The sequence below is a fragment of the Ischnura elegans genome, chromosome 7 (assembly GCF_921293095.1).
Source record: "Ischnura elegans chromosome 7, ioIscEleg1.1, whole genome shotgun sequence".
In the NCBI taxonomy this organism is placed as follows: domain Eukaryota; kingdom Metazoa; phylum Arthropoda; class Insecta; order Odonata; family Coenagrionidae; genus Ischnura; species Ischnura elegans.
The window spans coordinates 32,558,093-32,585,961 of NC_060252.1; the positions used below are offsets into that span (position 1 = coordinate 32,558,093).

General features: G+C 38.5%; 2 protein-coding genes across 2 annotated transcripts; one reads left to right on the forward strand and one right to left on the reverse strand.

Moving 5' to 3' along the window:
• The first annotated feature begins 291 nt into the window (after nt 1-291).
• On the forward strand, nt 292-15,744 carry LOC124162941 (RIB43A-like with coiled-coils protein 1). The gene is made up of 7 exons (XM_046539698.1): nt 292-480; nt 554-694; nt 5,736-5,887; nt 8,126-8,366; nt 9,380-9,607; nt 11,527-11,633; nt 15,018-15,744. The coding sequence occupies exons 1-7, from the start codon at nt 292-294 to the stop codon at nt 15,157-15,159; spliced, it is 1,200 nt and encodes a 399-aa protein (XP_046395654.1). The 3' UTR covers nt 15,160-15,744.
• Nucleotides 15,745-16,822: 1,078 nt separating this feature from the next.
• LOC124162942 (3-hydroxyacyl-CoA dehydrogenase type-2) lies at nt 16,823-22,219 on the reverse strand. The gene is made up of 5 exons (XM_046539699.1): nt 22,058-22,219; nt 21,576-21,740; nt 20,466-20,630; nt 18,081-18,318; nt 16,823-17,134 (listed from the first exon to the last, which is right to left on the reverse strand). The coding sequence occupies exons 1-5, from the start codon at nt 22,064-22,066 to the stop codon at nt 16,944-16,946; spliced, it is 768 nt and encodes a 255-aa protein (XP_046395655.1). The 5' UTR covers nt 22,067-22,219; the 3' UTR covers nt 16,823-16,943.
• Nucleotides 22,220-27,869: the final 5,650 nt, after the last annotated feature.

Here is a 27,869-nt window from a genome sequence, read left to right on the forward strand (position 1 = left end):
ATCCGTTGTTTTCGGTAATTTACGATCTGTTTATTATGATACCTTTATCTTTCCATCGTATATCACGTCAGATGTTGTGTTTTTGGCTGATATTTACCCTCTGTGAAATACTCGTGACTTGAGGTTTTCTTGAAAACGAAACCTCGTTTAGATGTGAAGGTGATTGATGTTCTATTAGTTATGCACGATTCGAGTATTTTTCGTTCAGAATTTCGCAATGTAATGAGTTTTTATTGGGTACTTAAGAAAGATAGATGTATATGGAAATATTGACAATGAAATCCGTATTTAATGATTTGTTGTCATAGTAACTCGGGCCTTCGGGACGCCAGCAGGGATCAGCTTAATTTTCTCACAATGTTAAATTTTCCTATTCCCACTCCTTTAGATCCTAAAGAAGCTGCTAGGATAGAAAGGAGGAGGAAATTCGAGGAAGAAAGAAGAAGCAGGATATTCAATGCCAGAGACAGACAAATCGGAGTATGCATCAATGCTTTTGTCTTAGAGCCATACCGGCAGTATATTCGTATAAATATCATAATTTTGTCTGCAGATTGATACGAGGGTGTTGGAGGAACAGATTGCCCAACGCAAGGCACGAGAAGCAGCTGAACGTGCTAAGGCTCTAGCTTATGAGCAGAAGGTTATTCAGGATAGCAAACTTGCCCTGATAATTGAGAAAAATTTGCAAGAGGTAGAGTATCAGATATATATTCATGCAGTTGGTAGATTAGTGTACCTATGGCCTTACTGTTGTTGTGAAAATTCTTGGGGATAATGCTTAAATAAACATCTGAACTACTTCCCCTGTATGAATTCACAGACTCTAGATGGCCTCTTCATCTACTATAATCTTTAAAGCACAATTATGGTGCAGTGATGTAGAAAGAATATGTTGGGTGGCAAGTTTGCGGGACTAATTATTAATTGGTGGGAGTACCTTTGTTCCTAAAGATATTGATGGGGAGTTATGTAAGTACCTGCGGTAGATGTAAGCTTGACTGCTGTTGGATAATCACATAGACTTACCCATGCAGCTATAGCATAAAAATTTCTATCGCTTGTAGCTGAAACCTTAGAGATTAAATTGTTACAAAGTGGTACCTTATCCTATAAATTATGACTTTTTCATCGCTTTCTGCAGCTGAGGTGATAAAGAACATACTTGTAATCAGCAAACCCTCAGCTTTATGTTCACTTTAACTTTGTCTTGAGATTCAATGGTTTTTTCAGAATTTTATTTTATCTGATGGTATAATCCTCCGTACCAGCTCTCATTTCATTTTGGTATCCATGATCTGTGGCTTTTTGGGCTGAAACAATCTACCTGCTTGTATTTTATCATTGCTCCTTGTAAGGCTGAGAGACTCCTCTACAGTTCTAACTCTTTTGATGGAGGATTACAGGTCTTCATAGCATATCCATAAGATAAAGAGTTGTCAGTTTTCTCACTGGGTAGAGGTGATGTTGGTCTCCGACATTGAAGGCTCGAGCCCACTTTCATCTGTCATTTGGGACTATCAGTGATGGAAGTATCAAAGAAATCTTCCATTCGTTCTACAAACACTCCCACTGCTGTTATCATTTAGGTCATCGACAATGTTTTTATATTTAACTATGCTTACTTTGGCGTAATGAAAGAATGCCCTTAACCCTCTTCATCCTAAACCGGCCGTAAACATTTCCCCGTCATGCACGAAGTTAAATACCCATTTGCCCCACTGGTAGACCTATTTTTCTCCGCGATGAGTAACTGACGCAGGTTACTTCAATTAACTTACAATAACTTGAAATATATTTAAGTGTTTTATTTTAAAATTTGTACTCGTTTTAATAATATATTAATTTATTGAAAGAAGTTTGCCTTACCTTATATTGAATTTATTTCCCTCCTTCAACTCCATTTTCTTGGTGATATGATTATAACATCCTAATTTGCAAAGAGGTAAATCGCATCCGATGAATTTCCATGACGTTTCTATGCTCCGACCCGCAGGAGTTTTTCTTTTCTTCCAGCTGCAATAGGCACACACTTTTTTTCTCCCCACGATCTTTACAAGAGAGTGTTGCTGTCTCTGTGAAAATATGCCCATCGGAAGGATTCTTTTACGTCCTACTACTTTACGGGAGGAGAATTTCCTTATCATCTGCCTGCAAAGTGCTTAACGAAAATTCTTCTGTGTTACTCCATGCCTAGTATTTGAGGGTGAATTGGTTTCTTTGTAAAAATTAAAACTGTTCACTATAGCTGTGTTTACGACGAAGGCAAATAAATATTTCCACCACTTTTTTGTTTTCCTACCTAAGCCATAGTAGCACCTTCTTTGATCAGCTCTGTCAACACCACCCATGTATTTGGTGTACAATGCAACTGAATTTGGAAAGGATACCATAGTTTGTTTGTTCCCTTTTCCTGTTTTTCTTTGTACATAGACTTTGTTATTGGGATCGCAATTGGTTTGAAGGATACAAATATCCCGATTATCATGCCAAACCGTTGCAGTAACTTTTCCGCTCTGTAAATTTCTACTCTCTCCTCTTTGGAGTCTTAAGTTTTTTGGATATTTAAATTCCGCAGGCCATTCTTTACGAGATGATCCTGTAGTAGCGCATGCATATGTGTTATTCATAAGTAGTAATTTCATGAGCGTCACACTCGAAAAAAAGCTATCAAAGTACACATGATGATTTTTCCCTAAATGGTTTTTCATTAAATTCATTACAACTTGCGTCCCAAGAAACATTTCACGATTTCTTTTATCTTTTTTCCCTAAGTACACATTTCCCTGCAGAGCGTAGCCATGGGAGCTTGCTAAAACCAAACTTTAAATCCCTACTTCGTTGGCTTTCCTTGGATGTGTTGTTTTATGTAAAGACGTCCTTTAAAAGTCAAGACTTCGTCAACACTTAATTCCCTACCTGGTTTATACTTTTGATGAAAAGTTTCCATTACATCAAGAACCTGCCTAATTTTATGCTATACATCAAAACCCTCCTCTCCCTGTTTTTTTTTCCTGAGTTATATCGCTAATATGGAAATATTTTGAAATTTTTGTGTATCTTCCAAAGGTCATAAAGTCACGAACAATTGAGCAGTCAATATCTTGCCTATGCCAGTAATCCCTGCTTTCAGGCAAATCGAATATTCCCATGTATACAAGCACTCCTATGTATGCCACCATTTCATCACACATAACGTCTACCCAGTCTTTGTCAGCCTTTCCTGAGGAATGTTGAAGATGTTCTGCCTATTTGTTTGTGTTCTTGGCAATGTTGTAAAAAAAATCTTCGCCCCCTAGCATATATTTTAGGTAGGAAAATTCATTGTCACCTATCGCCAAATTATGAATAGGCCCTCTCTCTTCTTTGAACTCAGACAGTTCTTCAAAAATCAGGGTGTCCCTCCAAGAGTCATGCACCTGATCATCACCTTTTAAATCACTCGTGCTTGGGGTAACGTCATCCTTCAGTTCTACTTCACTTCATCTGTCACTATCACTGTATCCTTCTTCTCCATTCAAACAACTAGAACTATCCGAATCACTCAAAAATTCACTTCTGTTCACTTCTTCTGTGATAGCATCCTCACTTAAAGAAGCCATGGTCAGAACTGAGGGGCATTAGGTTTCTTTTCATTTGAGCTGAGCTTCGCCTCCTTGCCATATGAGATAGGAAAAGTGTGAGAGTGTGTGTGACCACCCACAAACAGAACTGAGGGGGATTTATTTTCTTTTCATTTGAGCTGAGCTTCGCCTCATTGCCATGTGAGACAGGATAAGCGTGAGCTTGTGTGTGACCACACAGAAAGAAATATCGCCATTAGATGTGACGGTCACTCTAAATAACACAGGGTAGGCCTAAGGTTTTCGTATTACATCATTTCAAAACTGGTCCTCATAAAAATCCCTTCATAATGGCATAAGAATCTTCTCTCATTACTTCCCAGTTAATATGCCACGCTGGAACAAAGCACCTTATTGTCTCGGGATTTTAGCTTATGGTGACGACGTTCTGCTTCTTCTTAATGAAACAAGAGATAAGAAGGATGCTTGTGCTAGCAAAGAACAGCGCTCTCAAGATATAACAGATGCCTATGAAGCTCAAAAGGCTGCCCCAAGTATAGCAGGGCAGGCCGGGCGGATTCGGCAGGTTTATGAAGGAGCGACTTAAATGGCAGTGGCCGGTTTCGGCCGGATTAGGACGAAGAGGAGAATGAGGCATTTAAACTTCAATAGGGAGAGGGTTAAAGCTGACAAAATGATTTTCAATAATGATGACACCTTTGAAGGATTTGCTGTTCTCCTTGGTGTATGATGGAAATTTTTATCCCTGGTTCATGTAGATTTCTTTAAAAATTAAGCTACGAAGGTTGTTACCTTAGACTTGGATCTATCAGAATTTCATTGGTTATCTTGACTGATTAAAGCCAGAATCACGTGATCATTTATTTTTCCGTCCCTCATATTGTGTGATTGCTCCAGTGATAGCTTTTCTGGGACCAAAAGGGTGATCGATCGACCCATCATTTTCTAAATCTCGTGATCATTCCCATTGTCCCTTTTTCCATCACTCATTCCATCACTTTCCATAATTACAAATGTCATTCATTTGAAAGGTAAACGTGGCATTATAATTGCTGTTAGTGGACATGCATTCTGATTGGCTGGAAGACAGTATCAGTGATAGTTTTAGCGATGGAAAAAGCGACGTGCCCAATTGATGGAGAAAGGGAAGGGATGTCCATCCCTGGAGCCACAGCAGAAAATGATTCATTTTTGGTGTTCATTAATGGTCATTTTTCCGCACAATGGTCATTGGAGTGATGGCTGGAGCTATAAAGGGATGGAAGAAGTGATTGTGTGATTCAGGATTAAACTACCAAGGTGTCCTCTCGTGCTTTTTGGGGATGTTCCTAGTTAAGATTTTTTAGTATTATTATAGTATTATTTAGAACATCTATGGGTGACTTCATGTGGATTCACCTTTTGCTAGTCCAGTATTGTTTCTTAACTCTGTGTATTTTTTTATCGATTTACCCATATTTCATGATTTTGCCCACTGTTGAGGGTGTAGCGAGTGGGGGCCAGGGGCAAGGAAATGAAACTTCCTTAGAAATATTTTGGGAAAGTCTAAGAAGTACCTTCTCCAAATGAACCTTCCTTTGCTCATGGGAATTACTAGGGGTTCCTGGGGGGGGGGGGGGGGGGGGGGGTGCAAGCAAATTGTGTGATAAGTAGGTGAGCAAAGCAGGTATGAAGATGAATGAGCCCAAAATTTTAAAATTCAAAAACATTTCATTGTTAGAAAATTCATGTCATCAGCAATTAGGCCTAATTTGAGGATTAAGGAAAAAGAAACTTACAGGGGAGAAAAACCCCGTCTTGAGGTGTGGTCACCCCTCAGACCCCACTGAGGATGGGTGGTAATGGGTTGGTTTTATTATAAAAAAAATTAATTTTCAGAAGAAAAATGCTTTGGTTAAAATTGAATTAAGAGACACAAGATAAGGTGCTAGGAAAAACCATAAGCATGATTTATTTCATAGCCATTGATCACCAAGATGTTTCCTGCCTATCATCACCAGATTACCTGCAAATGTCTTTTCCTATAATTACAAATGTTATGCTCATTTTGAGGAAGAAATCAATGGAGCACTAATTATTATCTTATCTGGAATAACTCAAATATGTCTCTGCTGAAAGGCTCTGATTGATGGTAAATAATTTATTCTATAGGAGAGAAGACGTGAGCTGAAAGAGCTAAATGAGTTCAGAGCAGCATGCCAGCGCCCTGAAGATAGTGTTACCTATGACTTGAATTGCCCTGACAGGCTTAAGAAATTATCTCTGCCAGATGATTCTAATTGTGGACCCTCATCTGCAAAACTGTAAGTTTTATCATTTTGCTCTTCACCTAGTTTCATCAGCACTGGTCAACGACAATCCTTTGATTGGTTCAACCCTGCTCTCCACTCAATTCTCCTATCAGCTAATCTTTTCACACCTATATATTTCTTCTCTTTCACGTCTTTCTTTACCTGTTGTACATATTTTGTTCTAAGTCTTCCTTTTCCGTTCTTGCCATCCACTCGTCCCTCGACGATTGTCTTCATCAGGCCATCATGTCTCAAGATGTGGCCTACAAGGTTGTTCTGTTAAGGTTTTCATGAGGCTTCTCCTCTCTCCTACTCTTCTTAGGACTTCCTCATTACTAACTCTGTCGAACCATTTGATCCTCATCATTCTCCTGTAGCACCTAATTTCGAAGGCCTCTATCCTTGCTTTCTCCGATGCTGTCATTGTCCATACCTCCCTTCCATATTGGAGCATACTCCAAACGTAGGTTCGTATAAATTATTTCCTTACTTCCATTTCCTTACTCCCGATGTTAGCAGTTCTCTCTTTTGGTGGAATGCTCTCTTTGCTTGGGCTATTCTGCTGACAATTTCTTTCTTGTTTCTCCCATAACTGGTGATCCTGCTACCCAAATAAAAGAATTCATCCACCTCCACCAATATTTGCTTCCCTATTTTAATGCTAGTCTTGACTTCTTCTCTTTTGCTGCATACTAATATCTTGGTTTTCTTTGTGTTTATTTAAGTTGATATTTACCCATTACCCTACCCATATTAATCAGAATATTTCTCAAATCCTTCTGTTTCTGCTATGACGGCTATGTCATCGGCAAATCTTAGCATGCTAATTTTTTCTCCATGGATATTCACTTCCGAAGCCTTTTCTTTGATTTCATGAATTGCTCTCTCGATGTAAGCGTTAAAAATTATGGGTGACATAGCACAGCCCTGTCTCACTCCTTTCCTAATTCTTGCTTCTTCTCAGCTGGGCCTTGATTTTATCACTGCTACTTGGTTTTTGTACAAACTGTGAATGATTCTTCTGTCATTGTAGAGAACTCCAATTTCTTTTAGGATTCTAAGCTTTGTGTTCCAATCCACATTGTCAAATGCCTTCTTTAAGTCCAGTAACGCAACGAACATTGGTTTGTTCTTTTCCATTCTCATCTCTATTAGCAGCCTAAGAGCCAATATTGCTTCCCTTGTGCTTCTGCTCTTTCTGAATCCAAATTGGTCCTCATCTGCTCTTCGTTCTATTCTTCTACAGATGATCCTTGTCAGTATCTTCAATGCATGGGTAGTCAGACATATGATCCTAAAATTTTGGCAGTTCTCCGATCTTTTCCTCTCAGGAATTGGGATTATTATGTTCCTCAGAGGTAAAATATTATCACTTTGCAGCATTTTCATTGTATTAAGTACTTAATTAATAACATAACAACTACCTGTTGTGCTGGCTGCATAGTTGTTTCAGAGGCCAAATATGACCCCTGGATTGCAAGTTGCCTAGTTAATTACAGTGGAACCTCGTTAAAGCGAGTACGGGCTATAGCGAGACCCCCGCTATTACGAGAGATAGCCGATGCACCGTCAATTGACCCTATAATAAGCATGTTAAAAAATTCGTTTTTACGAGACCCTTTCGGCGTTGGCTCTCGCCATAGCGAGGGTTTCACCGCCGGAAGACTTTCATGAAGACTCCTTAACCTCTGTAATTGCTAGCAATCTGTTACAAATGAAGTTAATGGAGTGCTCAGTCTCAAATTTATGTGGTAAACTGTCGTTCGATAAATATAATGATTGACGAAACAATGCTTTGCATGATTTTTATTCAGTGCGGCGCTTATAAATTGTTTGAATAGTTAGTCGTTATTTGAGTAAGGAAATTTAGTGATGCCAAAAAACATCGCCTTTCGTCTGGGTTTATGCTTACGTTTATCGGATAGATGTTTATCTGTTGCCGCACCACTCCTGTTCCTGTATATCTGTTCGCAACAGGTATATTGGCTATTATTTGCTCCACCTCCGGTAAAGCGACAATTCGCTATAGCGAGTGTTTATTAGTGCACCGTGGGGTGTCGTTATATCGAGGTTTCACTGTATTGAGTGCCAAGTGAGTAACTGGTATGGTAAATTTCATATCAGAGAATCAAATGGTGGGATTGTCTCTAGGTTTCTTTTAATGATGATTTGATTGTTTAAATGCCTTGATTCATCAACATTGTAGTTTTTGCAAATTTTCCCATCATGATATCCTATCCAATTTTCAAGTTTTGGGGGTGAAGATGCGGCCAGTGCAGAGAGACGGGAGTTGCAGCGAAAACAGCTTAAAGCGTGGCTGGATCAGCAAATTCGTGAGAAAGAGGCCGCCGAGGCGGAGCGCCGGAAGGAAGAGCAGGCACATGAGATGGCAGCCATGGCCTATGACCAAGCAGCTGTGGAACTGAGTAAGGCAGAGCAGGAGTGCCGTAAGCTGCAAGAGGAAGCTTTGGTGGAATTTAACAAAGCATTGGTATGCTCACTTAGCCTAGGAGAGAATAAGTTTTTACTCCATGGTATGTACTATGTACCACTACGTAAGTGGAGGTGCTGACTTATCTTTATGCCTTTACATATTTCCTTCAATATCATTAAGCCTTAGTGGTGGTAGGGTCATGTCTCTGCCTTGCAAACCCAGTGGTCTCAGGTTTGAATGATGCCATGAATTTGTTAGGAATTAATAACTAGTCCTTTATCCACTTGTGAGGAAAGACATAATTATTGTAATTATTATTTTTTATGGCAGCATAACTCTGAACCAAACTGATTTCCTTTTGGTGGTTTTATATTTCTGCATATATTGTCTACTGCATAAGCTATTGTGCATGTGATTATGAAATGCATCGCTAGTATAATTCTGTGAATAATTCTGGTGGATTTTGAGGGAAAGGTTTCTAGCTGTTATGTAAGTAGTACATACATATAAGATTTGCCTTGCTTTTTTTTGAAGGCATACATATCTCTTTAAGAGACAAAAAGCATAATCTATTTAAGGTGGGTATTGATGGTACATAGTTGATTTTTTATGACTATGAGTTAAACAATTTGTTGTTGTTAGGGAAAAGTGATGCCTTTGTGCCTCCATTATTTTAACTTTTCCCTATTCAAATTAATATGAATATGAACAATTCATGGTATATCTGTCATAATATATGGTATATTTAAATCCATAAATGTCATACTCGTTGCATCCTTAAGGAGCGAGGGTATGGAAATAGTTAAGATCTTCTAAGATAGCTAAGATAAGTTAAGTCCTTCACTCATGGGTCTCTTTAGGTAAGACATTTAAGGTTGAAAATTGTGTACAGTGTTATTAGGGTTTAAATATGCTCTGCTCCTCTATCATCATCTACTCCATCAATTGAATGACTATTGTTTTTCAATGTTTAAAATTTATAGCTTATTTTCAGCTTCCTATTATGCATCATAATGAATTGGTTGGCATACAAAAACGTCAGATTCCTTTATAGCACTCATTTTTTTTAGATGGTGGAGAAAGAAGCTTGTCAACGTGAGAAGGAAAGATTGGAGCTTCTTGACAAGCGAGCAGACATCATCAATTGCATCACTGGGGACTTCCTGTCTGAGAATCCAGAGGTGGCAACGAGTGCTTTTGGACCGCATCGCTTGGTCTGTGACCGGTGGAAGGGCATGAGCCCTGAGCAAAGGGAACAGATTTATAAACAGCAGCAGCAGCAAGCTGCGGAGGAGAAGGTTTGTGTACATTTAGCCGTGACAAAGTTGAAAGGAAGGATTCAAGTACGAGGTGCATTCACATTCTAAGGCCTCCAATTTTTTTTCTAACTGGCTACTCACCCTAAAACTATGTTACTAGTGTTACTTCTCGACTTAATCTCCATGCAGACGTAGACATTTTTCACAATGTCGATGCCATGATTCCATGGGCCTTTCACACGAAGGCTTCTTTGGGAGTCCGTTTAGACCACTGGAAAATCGCCTAAATTGTTTTGGTTTGTTGCCACTCAATGTTCTGCCTTCATTAAACTGTCGCACCCATTGATGCACTTTTGAAACATTGATAACTCCATCACTTTATGTCTCCAACTGTCGATGAATTTCAAATGATGTCACTCCACCCAAATGCAGAAAGTGAATGATTGCACACTGTTCGTGTGAGGAAAATGTCATGATTTCTAGTACACATCTACAGTCCGGCCACCGAGAGCTGTCCGATGACAGACAGAAGGGGTAGGGGGCAAGGTTGCCAGGTAAGAAAGGGAAACGCCCACCTCACATGTAAACAAAAGGCTTGCCTTCAGAAAGGAGCCAGAAGGGACGACGAGCATGAAGGACACAAAGGAAGATTCCTTTGGTTTGGTGATTCGAAGAAAGGGCTTGTTTTGATGGCTCAGGCTTGTTTCAGTACTTCATATGCATGTGACAACGTTGTTTGATTAGGCGAGGGTGTGAGGTGCGTTTGGGGGACAGCGATTGGCTGCAAACTGTGCTGGCGCAGGGTTCTCCGCCCCTCCTTTTGAACTGTCATCAGACAACTTTCGCCGGCTGGACTGTAAAACAGTTCTCATTTTAGATGCTGCCATAAGAGTTTTATCTGTCCTCAGTGGCGGATATATGGGGGGGGGGCAAAGGGGCTATAGCCTTGGGCATCCAATTTACACTAGATAGAATTGTAATTTTTTCCGACCCCCCACTACTGCTGGAATTTTTACCCCCACTTAGCCCCCTCCCCCCCTGTCTTTATCCGGGATCCGCCACTGTCTGTGCTACAGTTCAGGCATCTCTTTCACGAATTGACAAAGAGTGCACGCTCATTTTAAAATGATACACATGTTTGTATTTGTTTCCAGTCTGGAGAAAAAAAAAATGAGACCTTAGAACTTGAATGCACCTGGTATTACATTAGCACATTTTTCTCCCCTTCCCCAGCCCAAAAGCAGAAAGAAGCATTTGCCTTTGCTCAGCCCTTCCCCACTTCCTTAAGTAAGATTTTTCATTTTTTTACCTGGTTTACATGAAGAAAACCAAATATGTTGTACTATTTTTGAAGTGTTTCTTCAGATATGTCAGATGTATGCTATAACTAAAGGGTACTGTTAAAGTACTGTAGTAGTAAGTATCAGGTGTTTAAATTTATTATTAAATTGGTATTAGTATACATAATGCTATTTACTGTCTGGACATTCTCTATAGCTAGTGCATAAAGAATCTACTTTCTGTATAAAACCAACCAATTGCTCTACTGAACTGCTCCTCCTTTCTTCACTAAAGACCTTACGTGTCTTACTATATAAGCAATTCTATACCCCCCCCCCCTCTCCCAGTTGTCATCAATAGTAAGCTAACTCATTGCTTCCCTCCCTAAGGAGTGCTTTCATAATACTTAAGCCTCCATGAAGTTTTGCTGGAGTCACTTAACTAAGTCCTTGTTCTGTTCCCTTCATTCGGTTACATATACTCTTGGTTATGTAAAGATTTTACTTTCTTAACAGAGACAAGGAATGCTATGTGCAGTAATGGCACTTGCATTTTTTAAGGAAATTGTATCATGATATATGTCTCTAAATTACCTAGTGAATAAGATCAGATTACTAGATTTTTTGCTAGTGATATCTCACTATTGATTCATTTGTGATGTTAAATTTCCTCTGCAGATGAGAAGGGAGGAAGAGAAACGACGAAACGCAGAGTGGGAAAGATACCTCAGAGATTTGGACCATTCTGCAATACTGATGGAAAAGGAATTGATGAAGAGAAGAAGGTGATTTCTCTTATTGCATGTTTATTTTGAAACATATGTTGATTCACTTCATATGGCTTGCAACCAACTTAATACTGTAAGGCTATGCCAGTCTCAACTCTTCGAGATTCGAATGAGAAAAAAATCACATCTTGACTCCCTCTCAGTGTTGAAATTACTGTGCTTGAAAATTGAGTCTCGAGCTAGTCTCTAGATCATTCGAGATTTCCGAGGAAGTGGACATAATTTTTTTGGGCCATGCAGGTTTATGCAATGTTGTTAAGTCATTATAATATATTTCATACCCTTTATGTACTATTTTTAACATTGAATTCTAAATCCTGAAACTGTCTACGCCCTGACGATACACCTAGAAATGGTAAAACTCTGGCATGGATAGTGTATCTTTTATTGAGTAATAGGAGTGACCAAAACTCCAGAGGAAAAAAATCTGGAATAAGGAAGGTGTAAGAATCGAGCTCGATATACAATTATTTTTTTTCAAATTCTCACTAGGCCAAAAACATCCCTGCTCACTCAGCCTTTTACAATGCAAATACCTAAAAATTGCACAGCAGATGAAAGTAGCCATGTAAAAATCTTTGCCCAGTTGGAATTCGAACCTTGATTCTCTGAGTGCCAGTCAGGTTTGCTGCCAGTTTCACCACCAATCCATCTTTTTCCAATGCAAACTCAGGCTGAGTTTATTGAATTAGGTGTTGACATCTGAAGTGCATATTGTGGTACAGGAGATGGATACTAAACCACAGTAGGAGCCACAAGCCTAATGGTTTTCCATGGTGAATTTCGTCCTTGGTGCAAATTTGTACCCATGTGCAATAGGGCATGCAAAATCACTTGTTATTATCAGGACTTACACCTTACTTCAAAATGAAGAAATTATGTATGTACATTTTAGCCTCATTATCATCCAAATTATAGAAATATGAAGACTGCTTCCCTCTTGCTTGCCAGAACAGTAATTTTTGGTGTTTTTTAAATATATGTTACTTCATGGCATATAAACTTTGATGGATGAAAGTGGCAAATTTTGAATCCTTCTCAGCTTTTTTAAAACATCCACTGTATAAGCATGTGTAAGAGCCGCACACGTGTAACAGATGTACTCCTATTTTAAGCATCGAAGCTAAAGAAAAAAATTTTGTGGCATTTTTTTATCCTATTACGCAGTATTGCAGACATATGCCAGGACTTTCCACAGTTATCTAAATTTCGTCTTTCAATACTAAAAATTTATACGGCATTTTTTCAGATAATTTTACACGATATGTATGGTGCTTGGAGATATGTAGGTATTCACTTGTAGTCTTAACCTTATGATGCTTACTAGGGATGGTCAGATCGGATACCTCGGATCCGAATATCCACAGATAAAGCCCTTCACCTTATACTCCAGATCCAAATTCGTCGAAGAAATTGAATATGAATACGAAATTTTAAATCAATGCTTTCGTGAATGCAACGTCCCATAAGAGGGAGTAGAAAGAGTTCCAATCCTCTCCTCGTGTACGCTGTTGCTCTACTATGCTTGTCCTACTCATGAACAATTTTGTTAAAAAGCTCTCGTAGAAGTGTTGCAATGGAATAGCAGCCATGGAAAATTGTAAGGCAAAACACAACAGGCACATAGCATGAACCTTCCCAAGAGATTGAACAACAATCTAGGGAATCTCAGAACCATAGGATAATAACCACGTCATAGATTTCATGGAACCACACTGGGCCCTCCATCAGCCAATGCCTCCGCCATTTTTTTTTCCTTTCTGAGACCCCACAGACCATAAATCACTTGCCTCAAAGGAAAATATCAAGTTACACGGGAACAATGGAAACATGTTTCATCCCTACCCCATCTCACCAACTGACCCTTTTCGGTCTATCAGGTTCAATTCTCCCTGTTTCTGGAGGCCAAATGCTAGGTGAGTTACCTACTGATGTGAGCTCGAAGATATCTCGTTAGCTTTCAGCAACTGTATGATTGTACGACACACGAGGTTCAAAAAAGAATGAGACCTAACGCGATGCATATCCTTCAGCATTTAAGTTTTTTAAACTCTAATTTATTGACCCAAAGATTTATAGTCACAACAAGGCTACTATTGCGGTGAAGGATTTTATTACCCGGTGGAAAGCCCGAGAACTTTTCATCCAACACCTACACCAGGAAAACACCCGATTATATAAGGCTACTATTATTCAACATAGTTCAAGCAGGACCATTTCAGAAGAAACAAGCGTAGCATGAGCGCGTTCAAACAAGACAAGACAGACTGGAAACTTCAGGCAATGCAAACTTCACATATCACATTACTGCGCCTTCGCCCCTTTGCTTTGAAGGCAATGACGTCACATGCAAGATCGGATCTGTTCTTCCCTTGCTCCTTCGCTCGTAGCCTCGTTGCTTGAAAGATGGAGGGAGCGTGCTCCTTCCCCTCCAACTCTCCTTCAGCACTCTTCACTTATAAGCATTTCTGGTTTCTTCTATCCACCATTTATTCCAACAATGTACACACTCGTTCAAATTTTTTAAACCGCAGGTTTTCACACCAATATAATTTACAGTTGCAATAATCTTCATAATAGTGTTTGAAGATGATTTTTAAAAATCAGGTCCTTAGTGTAATGAAAATTACTCGGCAAGACAAATTTTGACTATTAGCCAGGTATTGTCCTTCAAAACTATGCCTTTCTCTACGTTTGATATGCGATTACTATTTGCAGTATAAATACCGCAGGATGCCCACTTGTGGCAGTAAATTTAGTATGCCCTCTGGAGCGAAAACCCCGTGCTATCTTTTCCATGTTCACCTCTGAGGTACTGACGTGACGGCGCGATGCTTACAAGTAAGAAAATCAAACAGGAGCATTTTAAAAATACGTCACTAAGGGAGAAACTCCCCTGCCTGCCACTTGTTTTTGACCTAGGGTTTCAGAAGACTGACTCACGCTGAAAACCAAGGCCACTCAGTTCCCCTTGGACTCGCGACCGGTGAAGGGGAGGGGGAAGATAAGAAATTTGTATAAGAGATGCACCCCCATTTTCGGTTGCAATTTCAGGGAAAAAAGGTGCGCCTCTTACATGCGCTTGTATGATATTTTCTCGTGAAAAATACATGTTATTGACATTTAATTTCCCTTACAATGATTCAGGATGGAAATGGGCTTATACTAGCTGATGATTCTGGTATGATGGCATTTGCTGAAGTTTTATTGTGTAATTCAAGTCGCTACCAAAGGACCCCTGGGAACTACCATACATTTGCGTTGATTTTCTGTTGAATTGGATAGTTGAACTTGTGTTCTATTGTATGAATACACACTCCTGATCTCTTTCATGGGTTCCATAATCTTTTGTTATTGTTTAAACTATTTTTTTTGTTTCAGGGAGGAGAATGAGGAAATACTTAGACAAAACAAGATGTTGTCTGATGAGCAGAAGCAAAGGAAACACCATCTGAACAAGCACGTTTACACCAACAGTCCATCAGCTGAGTACTATGAACAGTTCAACACATCAACCAGATAATGCATGCTTATTCTTTTGGCTAATTATTTGAGTAGACTTAATAAGTATAATTGTGTATGTATTAACATACTTTTGTATAGTCTTGGAATCTTTTTGAAGAGAATTAAGATGAGGAAATCAACCATTGATGCTAAGGGAATCATTGCATGCAGCTTTAATAGTTACACTTTTAACTTCTTATCATACTTCTTACTGTATTTTTTTCTATTGACTAACATTGTGAGAAAAAAAGCTGACTTGAATGTCCTGTGGCATCTTCATGCTTCTTACGTAAGTGTTTCCAACTTACACAGATTTTCTATGGAGTATGCCAGTTATGTGGATTCATATGTTGTAATATTTACTAAAAAATTTGTATGTCTTTTTATACACATGTTCAAATGCCATCATTTAATGGCTTATGAACACAAATGGTTTGTAATGGTGTTTGGTAGAATTATTCTCTATATGTACTTTTGAAAGGTTATTTGATCAATAATTACAAAAATGATAGTATTTAGCTGGCCATCCTTGTGTGTCATGTCAAGAAATTTTTCCTAAATGGATATTAGTTGCTCTAAATGCAATAAATTAATGTGCAAATCACATCAGTAATTTACTTACCATACCTCCATGGCCATTGCAACCTAATTAGGTTTTTGGCTTCGTCAATACTATCTCTTCACTCTTCTTTATTCTTGGTTGCCCCGGAATTGGTTCCTAACGTAGTTACATCTTTCAGCACTTCCACTAGTCTCGGCCTGCCGAGTGGTCTCCTACCTTTTGGGTTATGCTGGTCTACAGTTTTAATTATAGATGTACTCTCTTGTCTCCATACATGTGCAGCTCATCCAGTCTTCAACTTTTCTCATAGATACGTCTGGATGGTGATATAAATCTCTCAACTCTTTTTTTTTGACATTCTTCAGGCTACTTCATCTTTTATAGGTCCATAAACTTTTTTTAGCACCTTATTTTAAAAAACGGCAAGATTTTTTCAAATTGTTTTGATAGGGCCCAAGTTTCTGATCCAAACAATTGTACAGGATGGATTATTGAGTGATATTTTTTGACTATTTTTTATATACTATTCATTTTATTTACTTTAGCTTTGACTGAGCACATTAGCTAATAATGACCAGTAGATTGCTGCAGCTAGAATTATTCTATTGTTGAGAGATTGGGCTGACAAAATTTGAAAGTTTTAAGTACATATATGCTGAAATATAACAAGTCTTTGCTCATTTATTTACTTTGTAGCATATCCCATCCTACCCACTCATTTCATCATGAGCCAAATTGTGGAAGGAATAGTAATTTACCTAACCCCATTACATGTGCTCTGTGTTTTAACCACCTAAGCTATCAGTCACTTTCCTTACCCTACGGGCTGGTGAAATGTGTTGAAGAGTTTAGTATCTAGTATTAATTCCTTTTTGTTTATGGGGGTTACAGACGCAGGGGCCTGTAAGGGCTCTAAAACCATTGTCACAGAACTAAATGTATATGTTGATACTCCTCATCTCAAGAAATATTTGTCCTCAAAATGTCAACAATTGTTTCAAAACTTAGTATGTATTGACAATGGAGAAACAGACGTACAGACAGATAAACATTTGAGGTAAAATTTAACAGCAACAGCCCAAATATCTGTAAGCCATCAATTCACAAGGAAAAACTCATCTTTAAAGGAATTATTTTAATTCAACAGTACAACAACAAGGTCCCATTATTTTTGACAATATGATAAATCTCTATGTAAAACAGTAAAAAAATAAGGGATATATCATTCAGAGTCAGAACATCTATGGTTGCATCCTTAGGGCTCCATCCAACCTGATGACTTCACCATTTAAAAGCGGATTCCGAATTATACTCTCCACCAAGAGAGCATACTCCTCAGGCTTACCAAGGCGCTTCGGAAAAGGCACGGTATTTGCCAAAAATGTTCTCACTTTTTCAGGAAGACTTGAGAGCAATGGAGTGTCAAATAAACCTTTAAGAGGAGAAGAGAGACAGTTTAGGCTTCACACCAATAATTACCTTGAAAAACAAGAATTTGCCAAGTACTTGTAAACAATAATAAAGTGGAGGCATTATGTTTGTTGGTTGAAATCTTTCGGGAGTAGACCTTATTCAAAATAAACCTTTACTTAGTAGTTAGTTACCACAAAATATGTACATATACCACTGTAAAGTGGTATATAAACTATGCAAATGGAATTGCTTTAGTGGGAATATATGCACAAAAGTAATTTAAGATAGCATATTGTTATGCATACAACATATGATGCATAGTTTTGAATTTCATAGTCACCATTAATGCACAATCCAGACGAAGTTACCTATGTTTTGACATTTTATCAAATATTGATATCAATGTGATTGTTTTTTTCAAAGAAAGAAAATCTGGAAGCCAATTCCTACCAACTCAATGTACAAAAATTACCTTAATTTTTACATAATTGATGGTAACTTTTCATCATACTGATTGATAGTACACAAAAACAATGGTTTGGTCGATAGGTTTTAACAGTGAACATGACTTAGGTTGAAACTATTTTATGGAATTACATTCCACACTCAAATGGAAGCTAAGCATTCTCTGCTGTGGTAGATGTCCTTTGCAATCATCACACTAGTCAGAAGTCCTTCATGCTAGTACTCCTGAAACATTTCAACCAACAAACACAATGCCTGCACCATATTATTTTCACAACAGACAAATAATTTCATTCAGCTGAATTCCAAAGCACTTAAGTTGGATTTTAATCTTTCCTGGTTCACACAGAAAAGAATTTCGAGAATGCCCAAGGATGATAACATGCTTGAGCAATGTAATACAAACAGAACAAAGACTAATCTTCTACCTGGATGTTTTATTTAAAAAAAATAAACAAATAAAAGCAACATCATACAAAATCATGACTTGAAATACTAACCTGGGGCAATGGTGACTACCCTGATTCCAATTTGAGAGAAGTCTCTTGCAATAGGTAATGTCATGCCAATGATGGCACCTTTACTGGCAGAGTAGGCCGCTTGACCAATCTGGCCATCAAATGCAGCTACACTGGCCGTGTTAATCACAACCCCGCGCTGCCCATCTTGGTTAGGCTCGTTCTGTCCCATAAGACCAGCTGCCAGCCGAATGACATTGAATGTGCCTCCAGTGTTAACCTGGACAAGTACAGAATTTTAAACATGCAACGCACAACTATAATTGCATCAGCTTGTTGGCGATCCATTAATTACAGAGAGCCTCATATCAATGGCTAAATTCTAACAACACGTCTCAAAAATAGCAACTTTTCAGGAGAGCAAAAAAACGATTAATTTCTTTTACTTGCACACTGAAATTAAAAACCAAAAGTTCATATGACTGAAAAAGAAGCATTCATTTGAAAATAAAGAGTTGTTCTTTGCTTGTATTTTATTTTTTAATGTTACAACACTTTGTTTAAAATACCTGTCTCAAACCGGCCGAATTTGAGATACCTGTGGTTAAAACTTAGCCATTGATATGCAATTTTGCCCAAATAACGAACAGTATGGGTATGAGCATTCACGTATTTTTCAATGACTTCGAGTGAAGCCTGAATTTTGCTGCTACTACAGTTATTCTTCCATTTGTAATACATAGAGATAAATGTGTGCGACACAGTGATATGAAATTATATTTTTGGAAAATAGGCCCTTTAAGGCACTTCATTTTGTTCCCAGGAGAAAAACACAAGTTGGGGCAGGAGAAAAATAATTTTCAGTAAGTAAAGCTTTTGAGAAATTTCCTAACTTATAGAGAAATAAGTGTTATCAACAGCATAACTGTCTCTTGGTATACTTTTCAAAAGTTCTTGGAAAGGAAAAAGTTCTCTCTTATTTCACACTACCACATATCCTTACCCTATACCTCAACAAATTAGAGGGCAGTATAGATGGAAAGTGGTGACAGGATGGGACTGCATGCAGCCACAAAAATGGTAATTTATATAAAACTGGACATAGAATTTTCCAAGAAAGAATTTTTTCAAAGGAATATGGTGGTGGCAAATGTTGTTGTTATTTGTTAAGTTACCCACAGTAAAAGTCTTAACAACGTTGTTTCTGGGGCATTGAAGATAAATAAAGAAAAGATGAAAAAGCAAAAAAAAATGAAAATGTAGCAACCAAGTACGAGAGCATTTTTGAAGAACTGCACATAAGACAAGCTGCAAAGGAAACCAACCAACTATCTGCACACTATCCAACTGTTCACAATATGAACCAATACAAGATTATCACAATAATTATTATTATTGCAATAATGGTAAACACAACCTACCACAACATTATCTGACCAAACGTGACTTCATCGAACCCAATGCAACTACATATATCATACATACCTCATTCAACATCATCAACCCATACAACAATGAATCAACGCACTCCAGTAATACATACATCTATTCTGCATAGAGTTAATTTTTGTGGTAGATAATCAAAGAGCAATGCAAGAAAAATGAGAAATGATGACAAAAGGTCAATGCTATTGCATCACCTGGTGTGGAACAAGGATGTGTAAGCAATGGAAAATGCCAAAAATAACAGTTTGAGCCAATGGTGGTGGCATAGTGATAAAGCTCAAGCTTTGTATGCCAGGAGGGATATAAAAGTAAGGCAGAAATTAAATGGTACATGTACAAACAAGAAAAATCATTTTATTACTTATTAATTGCAATAATGGTAAACATTTACCTTCATACAAAATAGAAAGGGGGGCCAATCAAAGGATAATAAAGAAGTAAAACTTATCAGGTGTACAGTCACAAGTCAAATAAAAATTACTGCTCTTCATAATTACTGGGGAATTATTTTATAAATCTTGCTGCAAGATATTTATTCATTTTTAACCACAGCTCTGACTTGTAGTGAGACACTATGCATTGTATTAAAATGCATACCAAGAGATCTACCCTGCCATTTGAAAGGATGACATATTTTGTGATGAGTTATTTTTATCTTCTGTGTTGTACTCTTTTATCCTATTCTTTCAAGTCTTCTCGTTTGTTAACTAGAGTTTATATTTACAATTCCGATCAATGATTTTTCCATCTATTTCGATTGCTAAAAATTTTCCCTATAGGATTAGATACTGAGCTGAACTTGAGAGATTAAAATTGTTAATTTTTATTAGGGATTAGTTGAATAATTCTACTTTCACATTTCCCTTGAATTATAACCACATGACTAGGTAATAAATATGATGCATGATTAAACTTTCATAGCCACTTACAAACATACATTGCTGTATATTTTATCAATAATATTATTTAATATGTACTTACATTGAGAACTCTGAGAAAATCCTCTAATTTGTGCGGCAAGTTTTTGTTGAAATTATAAGTCTTGAATGCCACACCAATCCCAGCACAATTCACAGCAACATCCAAGCGCCCATACTTATCCTTTGCAACATTTAAAGCATTGGTAATATCCGCTTCTGAGGTGACCTGCACATAAAAAAATTATCGAACATATATTAACCAAGAAAAGTTTGTAAGAATGGACATGAATGGAATGATGGTTAAGTGGAAAGGACATCTTACTGTCTAAAAGTGAAATGAACACTCACTAGATGCTCCCTTACATGAATAAAAAATTCGTCCCAGATAATGGGACAATCTTCTAACGAAAACCTACTAGCATTTAGTAAAATAACGGAGAAGCCTAGGCACGATTTGAAGCAAAGACCGACCATTGAAGGGAAAATCAAAACTTATTGTGGTTTCTGGCCATCCCAGCACTTAATTCATTAAGAAATCTGATGAGCAAAGATCATTTAAATGAAATCATTGAATGAAGATGATTTTCAAATATTTAGAAAATATTTCCATTCTCAGTAGGCAGAGATATCAAGGTAACATGCAGTAAAATACTTTTAGAAAATGTAGGCAAAAATTTATTGAAGATGAGCAGTCAATTAGATGTAAAAATTTAAAAATTTATTTTTGAATATTTTGTAAAAGATTTAGAATGTTTCAGGTTCTTCAGGCTTGCACACACAGTGCCTGTTTCAGCCCTATCTACGAACTACATCTCCTGCACTCTCAAATTTTTTAATAGAAAGAATGCATGGTCATTCAATAAAAAATTTATGCATTCATGGATTGATACAACATGGATTAATACATATTTTCCACTGCCAAGGATGTGTCATATAATTTCAGATAGATACAAGGGATGTGTACCTATATTGAGCATTCTACTCCAAAAATCAAATGATAACGTTTCCAGAACATTAAAAAAAATGAGATTTTCAAATATTTGTCCGAAATATACCTAAACATCATGGGCGAGTGCTCAAAATCTTTCATGCCACTATGGTGGTACAAACACAGACAATGTAACATAATGACGACCACAAGAATAAGAATGGATAGACCTTAACTCCTTACATCTGCAGGGACAAAAGTCGCTTCTGATCCAAGTGATTTCGCCACACTTTCCCCTTGCGATCCGGGTAGATCACACAGGATTACTCGACCGCCTTCTTTGACCAGTCTTTCAACGGTGGCTCTCCCCAATCCAGATGCACCGCCGGTGACCAAGCCAACAACTCCCTGGAAATTTTAAATTAAGGCCAAATTCATTTCACTGGTTAGTAAAGGTTTATTTATGAGCCGCAAGAATGTCTCAAAGTCGTAACTATAAACTCCTTCACGAGTACTGCGTGGTAGTATGCAAGACTCAGGTAAGGCTAATAGCATCGAAGAGGAAATAAAAGATAAATAAAAACACAAGGCTTAACATGTGCGACCTAAAATCGTTACATACAATGAATTCAATCGCAAATGGCCTAAAGAAGTGTTACCCAAGCCTCTCGAGGACAGATAAATTAACTACTGAACAAGCATAAAAAGTACGCAAAGATATTCACCTTGAGCATGTTTAATTGAAAATACAGTGAGCCGATGTACGATGGAAAAGTGTAAAATCGATGTGTTTCCCAGCAAGGAAGAGTATTTTCACTAACAAGATCTTCCTGTCGACCCCTCTATTACACCTCCCCGGCAACACCGCAAATTTCTCGTTGGATAACAGCTGGGGCCTGGAGTGGGGGGTAAAGGTGGCTCTCAACCGCTCTTCAGCTGTTTCATTGAGCGGTTCCGCGGTTTTTTGAACCATCTTCGAACAAATGAACTAACGGCTCATAGAACATCTGGGATTGTGTTATTATTTTTTGAATTTACTATAATGCGCTTGTTTTGAAATTTATTTCTGATTTAATGCGGTGTTTGTGTTATTGGATGCAAAATCTTCAATAAGACAGTCGTACTGACTCGGGTGGTCAGTATATTCACTGTACAAATGTTGCGCCGTGGTTCCAGTTGGTTGCAACCACGCTACTTTTTGGGTTATGGAAGAAGTTATAGGCGATAAGAGGCTCTCAGAACAGTGATTAAGGTTTGCAGTGACTACATAGTCATGTAATATTATAGTTTAATTTGCTTTGTCAGTCATTTGCTAATTGTAAGTAGTTCCCTTTAACTGTCAGGTACTATTTAGAAGACAGTCATAAGCATTTATCAGTGGCGTAGCCAGGGAGAGGTGCAGGGAGATTCATAAAAGAAAACTAAGTATCGAAAAATCAGGAATTTACAAAATGTTCCTTTAACAAATTAAGTTTTTTCGATTATGAAAAGTGTTAAAATTAGTTTAAAACCCATTATACTTACAATTAGTGCCCGGTTTTTCAAAAACTTCCCCCCCCTGGTTTAGGACCCCCCCCCGAACGAAATTCCTGGCGACGCCACTGGCATTTGTTATTTTTTCTGTTCATGAATTCGCACAAGTTGTCGTTACACTGCCATTGTAACATGTATATTGCTTGCTGCCTTGCTGAAAAGCTGTGAGTATCCTAAATTTGCGAGTAAAACTCAGAATAGTGTAGTTTCCTACATCAAAGAAAACGAAATACATTGATTGCTATTCGTTACCCACCATTAGGGTTTTCATAATATACAGATTATTTGGTTTTAGAAATACCAGTTTACCAATACGAATGGCAATGGTCAATTTTAACCTCATTTGAAAAAGGCCAGTTTGGCGCCCATGAGATGCCACTCCACGTGACGTCACAGGGACCTAGTTTCTATACGAGTAGATAGGAGTTTTACATCGTCTGAGATTACCAATGCATGCATGAGACACAGAGCTCAGGGAAACATCTCTTAATAATCACCTATTAAAATTGCCTAATGTCGGAAAGTTTCCTTCGTTTGATAAGGTATTATTAATCCATATTTAAGCCAAGCGCTACCTGCTAGCAGTGTACTCAGCTACCAGCTAGCAGCCTGCGTCGTATCAGCGCTCAAGCCTCGCCTCAAGGTCACCTCACAGGGCGGCAGCGGGAACCAGAAATACGTCACACGGACTTTTTCCCATCATTCCTACTTAGCCGTCGCGTTTTCGCGCGCTTGAAATTTTTCACTTTTCGTTTAATCGCGAAAAATAGATAGGCCACCTCATATATATTCGCGCCTGGGGAGTCCACGGATATCAGGTGTAAAAGTTCGCTTGGCCCCAATACAGTGCGTAACCATGGTGACGGGAGGCGATCGCTCGTGTCCCGACACTGAGGGAATATTCGTGAAATAGGGTAGTTTCCTTCATCAAAGAAAACGAAAGGCATCGATTGCGATTCGTTACTCACCATTCATCATCACTGGTCAACAATCCTAGGATTGGAGACTTTCGCGGGGTGGTACCCGGAAACCTTGCTACGCAATCCTAGGATTGGTTTGACGCAGCTCTCCACTCAGTTCTCCTATCAGCTAATCTTTTCACACCTACGTATTTCTTCTCTTTCACATCTCTCTTTACTTGTTCTACTCACCATTAGGGTTTTCATAATATACAAATTATTTGGTTTTAGAAATACCAGTTTACCAGTACGAATGGCAATGGTCAATTTTAACCTCATTCGAAAAAGGCCAGTTTGGCGCCCATGCGATGCCACTCCACGTGACGTCACAGGGACCTAGTTCCCATACGAGTAGATAGGAGTTTTACATCGTCTGAGATTACCAATGCATGCATGAGGCACAGAGCTCAGGGAAACATGTCTTAATAATCACCTATTAAGACTGCCGATGGTCGGAAAGTTTTCTTCGTTTGATACGGTATTAATAATCCTTATTTAAGCCAAGCGCTACCAGCTAGCAGTGTACTCTGCTACCTGCTAGCATCCTGCGTCGTATCAGCGCTCAAAGCCTCACCCCAAGGCCACCTCACTTGCGGCAGCGGGAACAATAACAACGTCACACGGGAATTACCCAGCATTCATACTTAGCCGTCGCGTTTTCGCGCGCTGGAAAATTTTCACTTTTCATTTAATCGCGAAAAATAGATATCTTCATTTAAAAATCTAAAAGCGTGAAATGCGTACTCCAGTAGTAATGATCTTTCGATTTAGGCAATAAAAAAATAATAGGAAACCACCCTATTTCCCATTATTGTGGCTCACGGTGATTTAAAATAAAATATATACTACCTGCGATTGTCGATTAGACTGGTTTGATGTCGATTTATACTCCAGTGATGCAAATTTGCTAAGGGTTAACGTACTATCGTCGAATGATAGTATGAATTTCCTCTTTTTTTCTTCTCCAAAGTGGACTCTCCGATAATGCTATCGCGCTGAAATTGAGATTATCTATTTGACCGACTGACTTAGATACTGAAAGATTACGTGGATGCAAGTGTACTGAAAGTTAAATGAGCTATCTAATCTCTGGGGAGGACTTTAAGATGTAATTGATATAGTTCAATGAACTTGTCCCGATGTTGACTGCAAGCTATTTTTTCATGCTCTAACTTGCGTTAGCGATGAAATTGTGCCAGGATCAGTAGCAGATCCAGGATAGGGACTAAGGGGGGGGGGGGGGGCAAAGTATGGGGTAAACTCCCATCAGTGGTGGGGGTCCGAACAAAAATTACCATTTTATCTAGTGTAAATTGGATACCCAAGGGGAGGGGATTATCTCCCCCCCCTCCATAGGTCCGCCACTGGCCAGGACTAAGTATATTTGGCCATATTATAACTATCCGAAGTAAGGAAAAATACATCGCTTTTACATTTACAAAATAAGACAATTGAAATGCATGAAATTTCATGTTATCAACGTTTAGTCTTGTCATAATGATTGGCTCCTACCAATTAATGGGGTACACAGAAATCCATCCTAATCTAATCGCCAAATACTTGGACTCAATAAAAAAAAATCTTGTGCGTAGTACGCGGTACAGCATTATTAAACTGGTACTCTTGAATTTCCTGTATACATTTCGCCGCTGGAGGAAAGTAAATAATTTCCCTGGGTTTCATTGGAGACCTTCATTCAATGCTACCAAATGGAAGAAAGAACGCAAGTTTAGGCTGCTGAAGATAGATGTCTGAAGAGAGAATATCTCAAATCATAATGCAGTTTACTTCACAATGACGCGGCAGCATTAAAGATAAGGGTGAAAGTTGTGAGGGTTGTGAGGCATAGATTCAAAGATTTGATTTCTTGAATGTCATTCTCCGATAGGTACCGAGGAAAGAATATACAAAGACGCCACAACCAACCTGCGGACGAGTAAATATAGAAAAGGAGCTCTTAAAAAAAGAAAATAGATCCAGAGCAGAAAATTATCGAGTCAACAGATTTTGGGGTCACTGTCAGTGATTGTCACTGCGAGCACTATTCCTACTTATCAAGTGCTTCACTATTTCTCCAAATCGGTTACTCTCTCCTCTCCCTCATGACTCATCAATCCTATACGCTCTATACTTGCAGCCTCACGCGTTTTATTTGCCACCCAATGCTAACTTCCCCGTTAACTCCTATCTTTATAATTTTTTAAAGCAATTTCATATGAAATAATACTTAGCACAGACGGATTTAGGGGGGGGGGCGGTATGGGCGTACTCAGCGGGGGGAAGCCGCCTCTCCCCCAGAAGCGAAAATTAAGTTAGTTCAAAACAAAAAGTTTTGAACAAATTTTCTTTTGAGAAATAAATGTTATTAGTCAAAGACATGGAATAAAAATAAAAATCATTATTTTTTCAAGAAAATACTTTTAAAATTTTGGTTTCATTGACCTTATATGTGCTTAAATGTTACAACTTGAACTACCATGACTTGCAATCTCCTAGTTTTGATTCTAGGTACGTCCTTGGGCTAGGAGACATGTGCCCCCCCAGGTTTTTAAGAAATAGACACGATTTTCAATACGGTAATCATGACGTTTGTTTTTTGTGTAATACTGAGCCCCAAACATTTAATTTCATGCTAATAACGTTCATAATAAAATAAAGAGAATATTTCGTACAGTAATTGTTGTATGCTGATTTTAATCTCAAATATGAGAAGACAGTTATACTGTCAGACCCTTGTGCCCAGTGAGGTAGTCACGAGGGTGGGGTTTCGGGTTACAACCCCCCCTTGAGCCATGGGCGTACCCAGCGGGGGGCAGGAGGGCAGCTGCCGCCCCCCAGAAACAAAAGTAAATTTAGTTCAAAACGAAAGTTTTGAACAAATTTTCTTTGAATCCAAGAAAAGTGATATTAGTATAAAACACGTAATTAAAATAAAAATATTTTTGGGGCAAATAATTAAAAAAATAATACAGCGCTGTTATAATTTACTTGAAATTTCGTTTTCCTTAAACTTTTTTGTGTTACAACTTGAACGACTAGGGCTTGCCTACCTCTAGTTTTGATCCTGGATACGCCCTTCCTTGAGCCTTTAGGTATAGGCGCTAAAAACGAATGAGTTGGCCTCAACAATTAAAAACATACTTTAATTTTATGAACACTCGTACAAAATTACGGTTTTTGAGTCCGAAAAGTCACGTTGTCAACGCCAAAATTATACGGACCCCGTAGGGTGTTATCCATACACCTCGAAAGGGCCCCGAAATCCCCAAATTTCAAAGTCCTGGCTACGCCACTGCTTGTGCCCCCCCAGAAATAAATCCTGGATCCGCCCTTGATACTGAGTTAACGAAGTTGGTTCTTATGTTATGCCTTGAGCATTAAGTGGAGAATTTATCCTATTGAGCCATTATTTTTTCCATCATCTATTTGAAAAGTACCTTCACTGTTCCTTTGTAGAGCCTCAATTGCTTACAATAATATGTGCTTGATTTTATGCGAGGTCTATTGGTAATCGCCGAATTTACCAATCAAATGACACAAATTGATACCCTCGAAGTAAATACAAGCAAGTTAGCTAAAGGTGGCAGTCCACTTGCAAAAGAATATACAGGGAAATAAATAACCGATTTCGTCGAGAAACCAAGAGGACGCAAAAGGCTTGGCCGAAAAGACAGTGCGATGGAATGGAAAAGTTTCAGAAGGAAGGAGAGGTAGGCGCACTGTACCCCTAGGTAAAGTCGCTATCGGGCGGCAAAAGAGGGAAAACCATGTTAAAAACTAAGGCTAATGATGAAAGGATGCTAACTGAGTCACCGTAGGTTCCGAGTAGATGGAAGGAGTATGTAGAGGGTCTGTATGACAGCAGGGAACAGGTCGGAAATAATGAAGATAGAGGAGGAAAGGGCGGTGGTGGAGGATAAACGTGTACGCTTAGGAGACGGCAAGAGAGGCGAGGGATGAGTTGGAAGCCTGAGTTAAAGTAACAGGAATGATGTTAAAATCAGTGAGGTTCGCGGATACAGGCGTTGATTAGCTAGTAAGCTGT

Excerpts from the sequence above, each read along its gene's own strand:
- LOC124162942 (XM_046539699.1), bottom strand. Across the intron at positions 20,631-21,575 it reads CGACTTTTGTCCCTGCAGAT|GTCACCTCAGAAGCGGATAT; the intron begins GTAAGGAGTTAA and ends TTTTATGTGCAG. Across the intron at positions 18,319-20,465 it reads ATTTTCTCAGAGTTCTCAAT|GTTAACACTGGAGGCACATT; the intron begins GTAAGTACATAT and ends GTACTTGTCCAG.
- LOC124162941 (XM_046539698.1), top strand. The coding sequence starts at position 292 with ATGATTTGTTGTCATAGTAACTCGGGCCTTCGGGACGCCAGCAGGGAT. Across the intron at positions 8,367-9,379 it reads TGGAATTTAACAAAGCATTG|ATGGTGGAGAAAGAAGCTTG; the intron begins GTATGCTCACTT and ends CATTTTTTTTAG. Across the intron at positions 11,634-15,017 it reads GAATTGATGAAGAGAAGAAG|GGAGGAGAATGAGGAAATAC; the intron begins GTGATTTCTCTT and ends TTTTTGTTTCAG.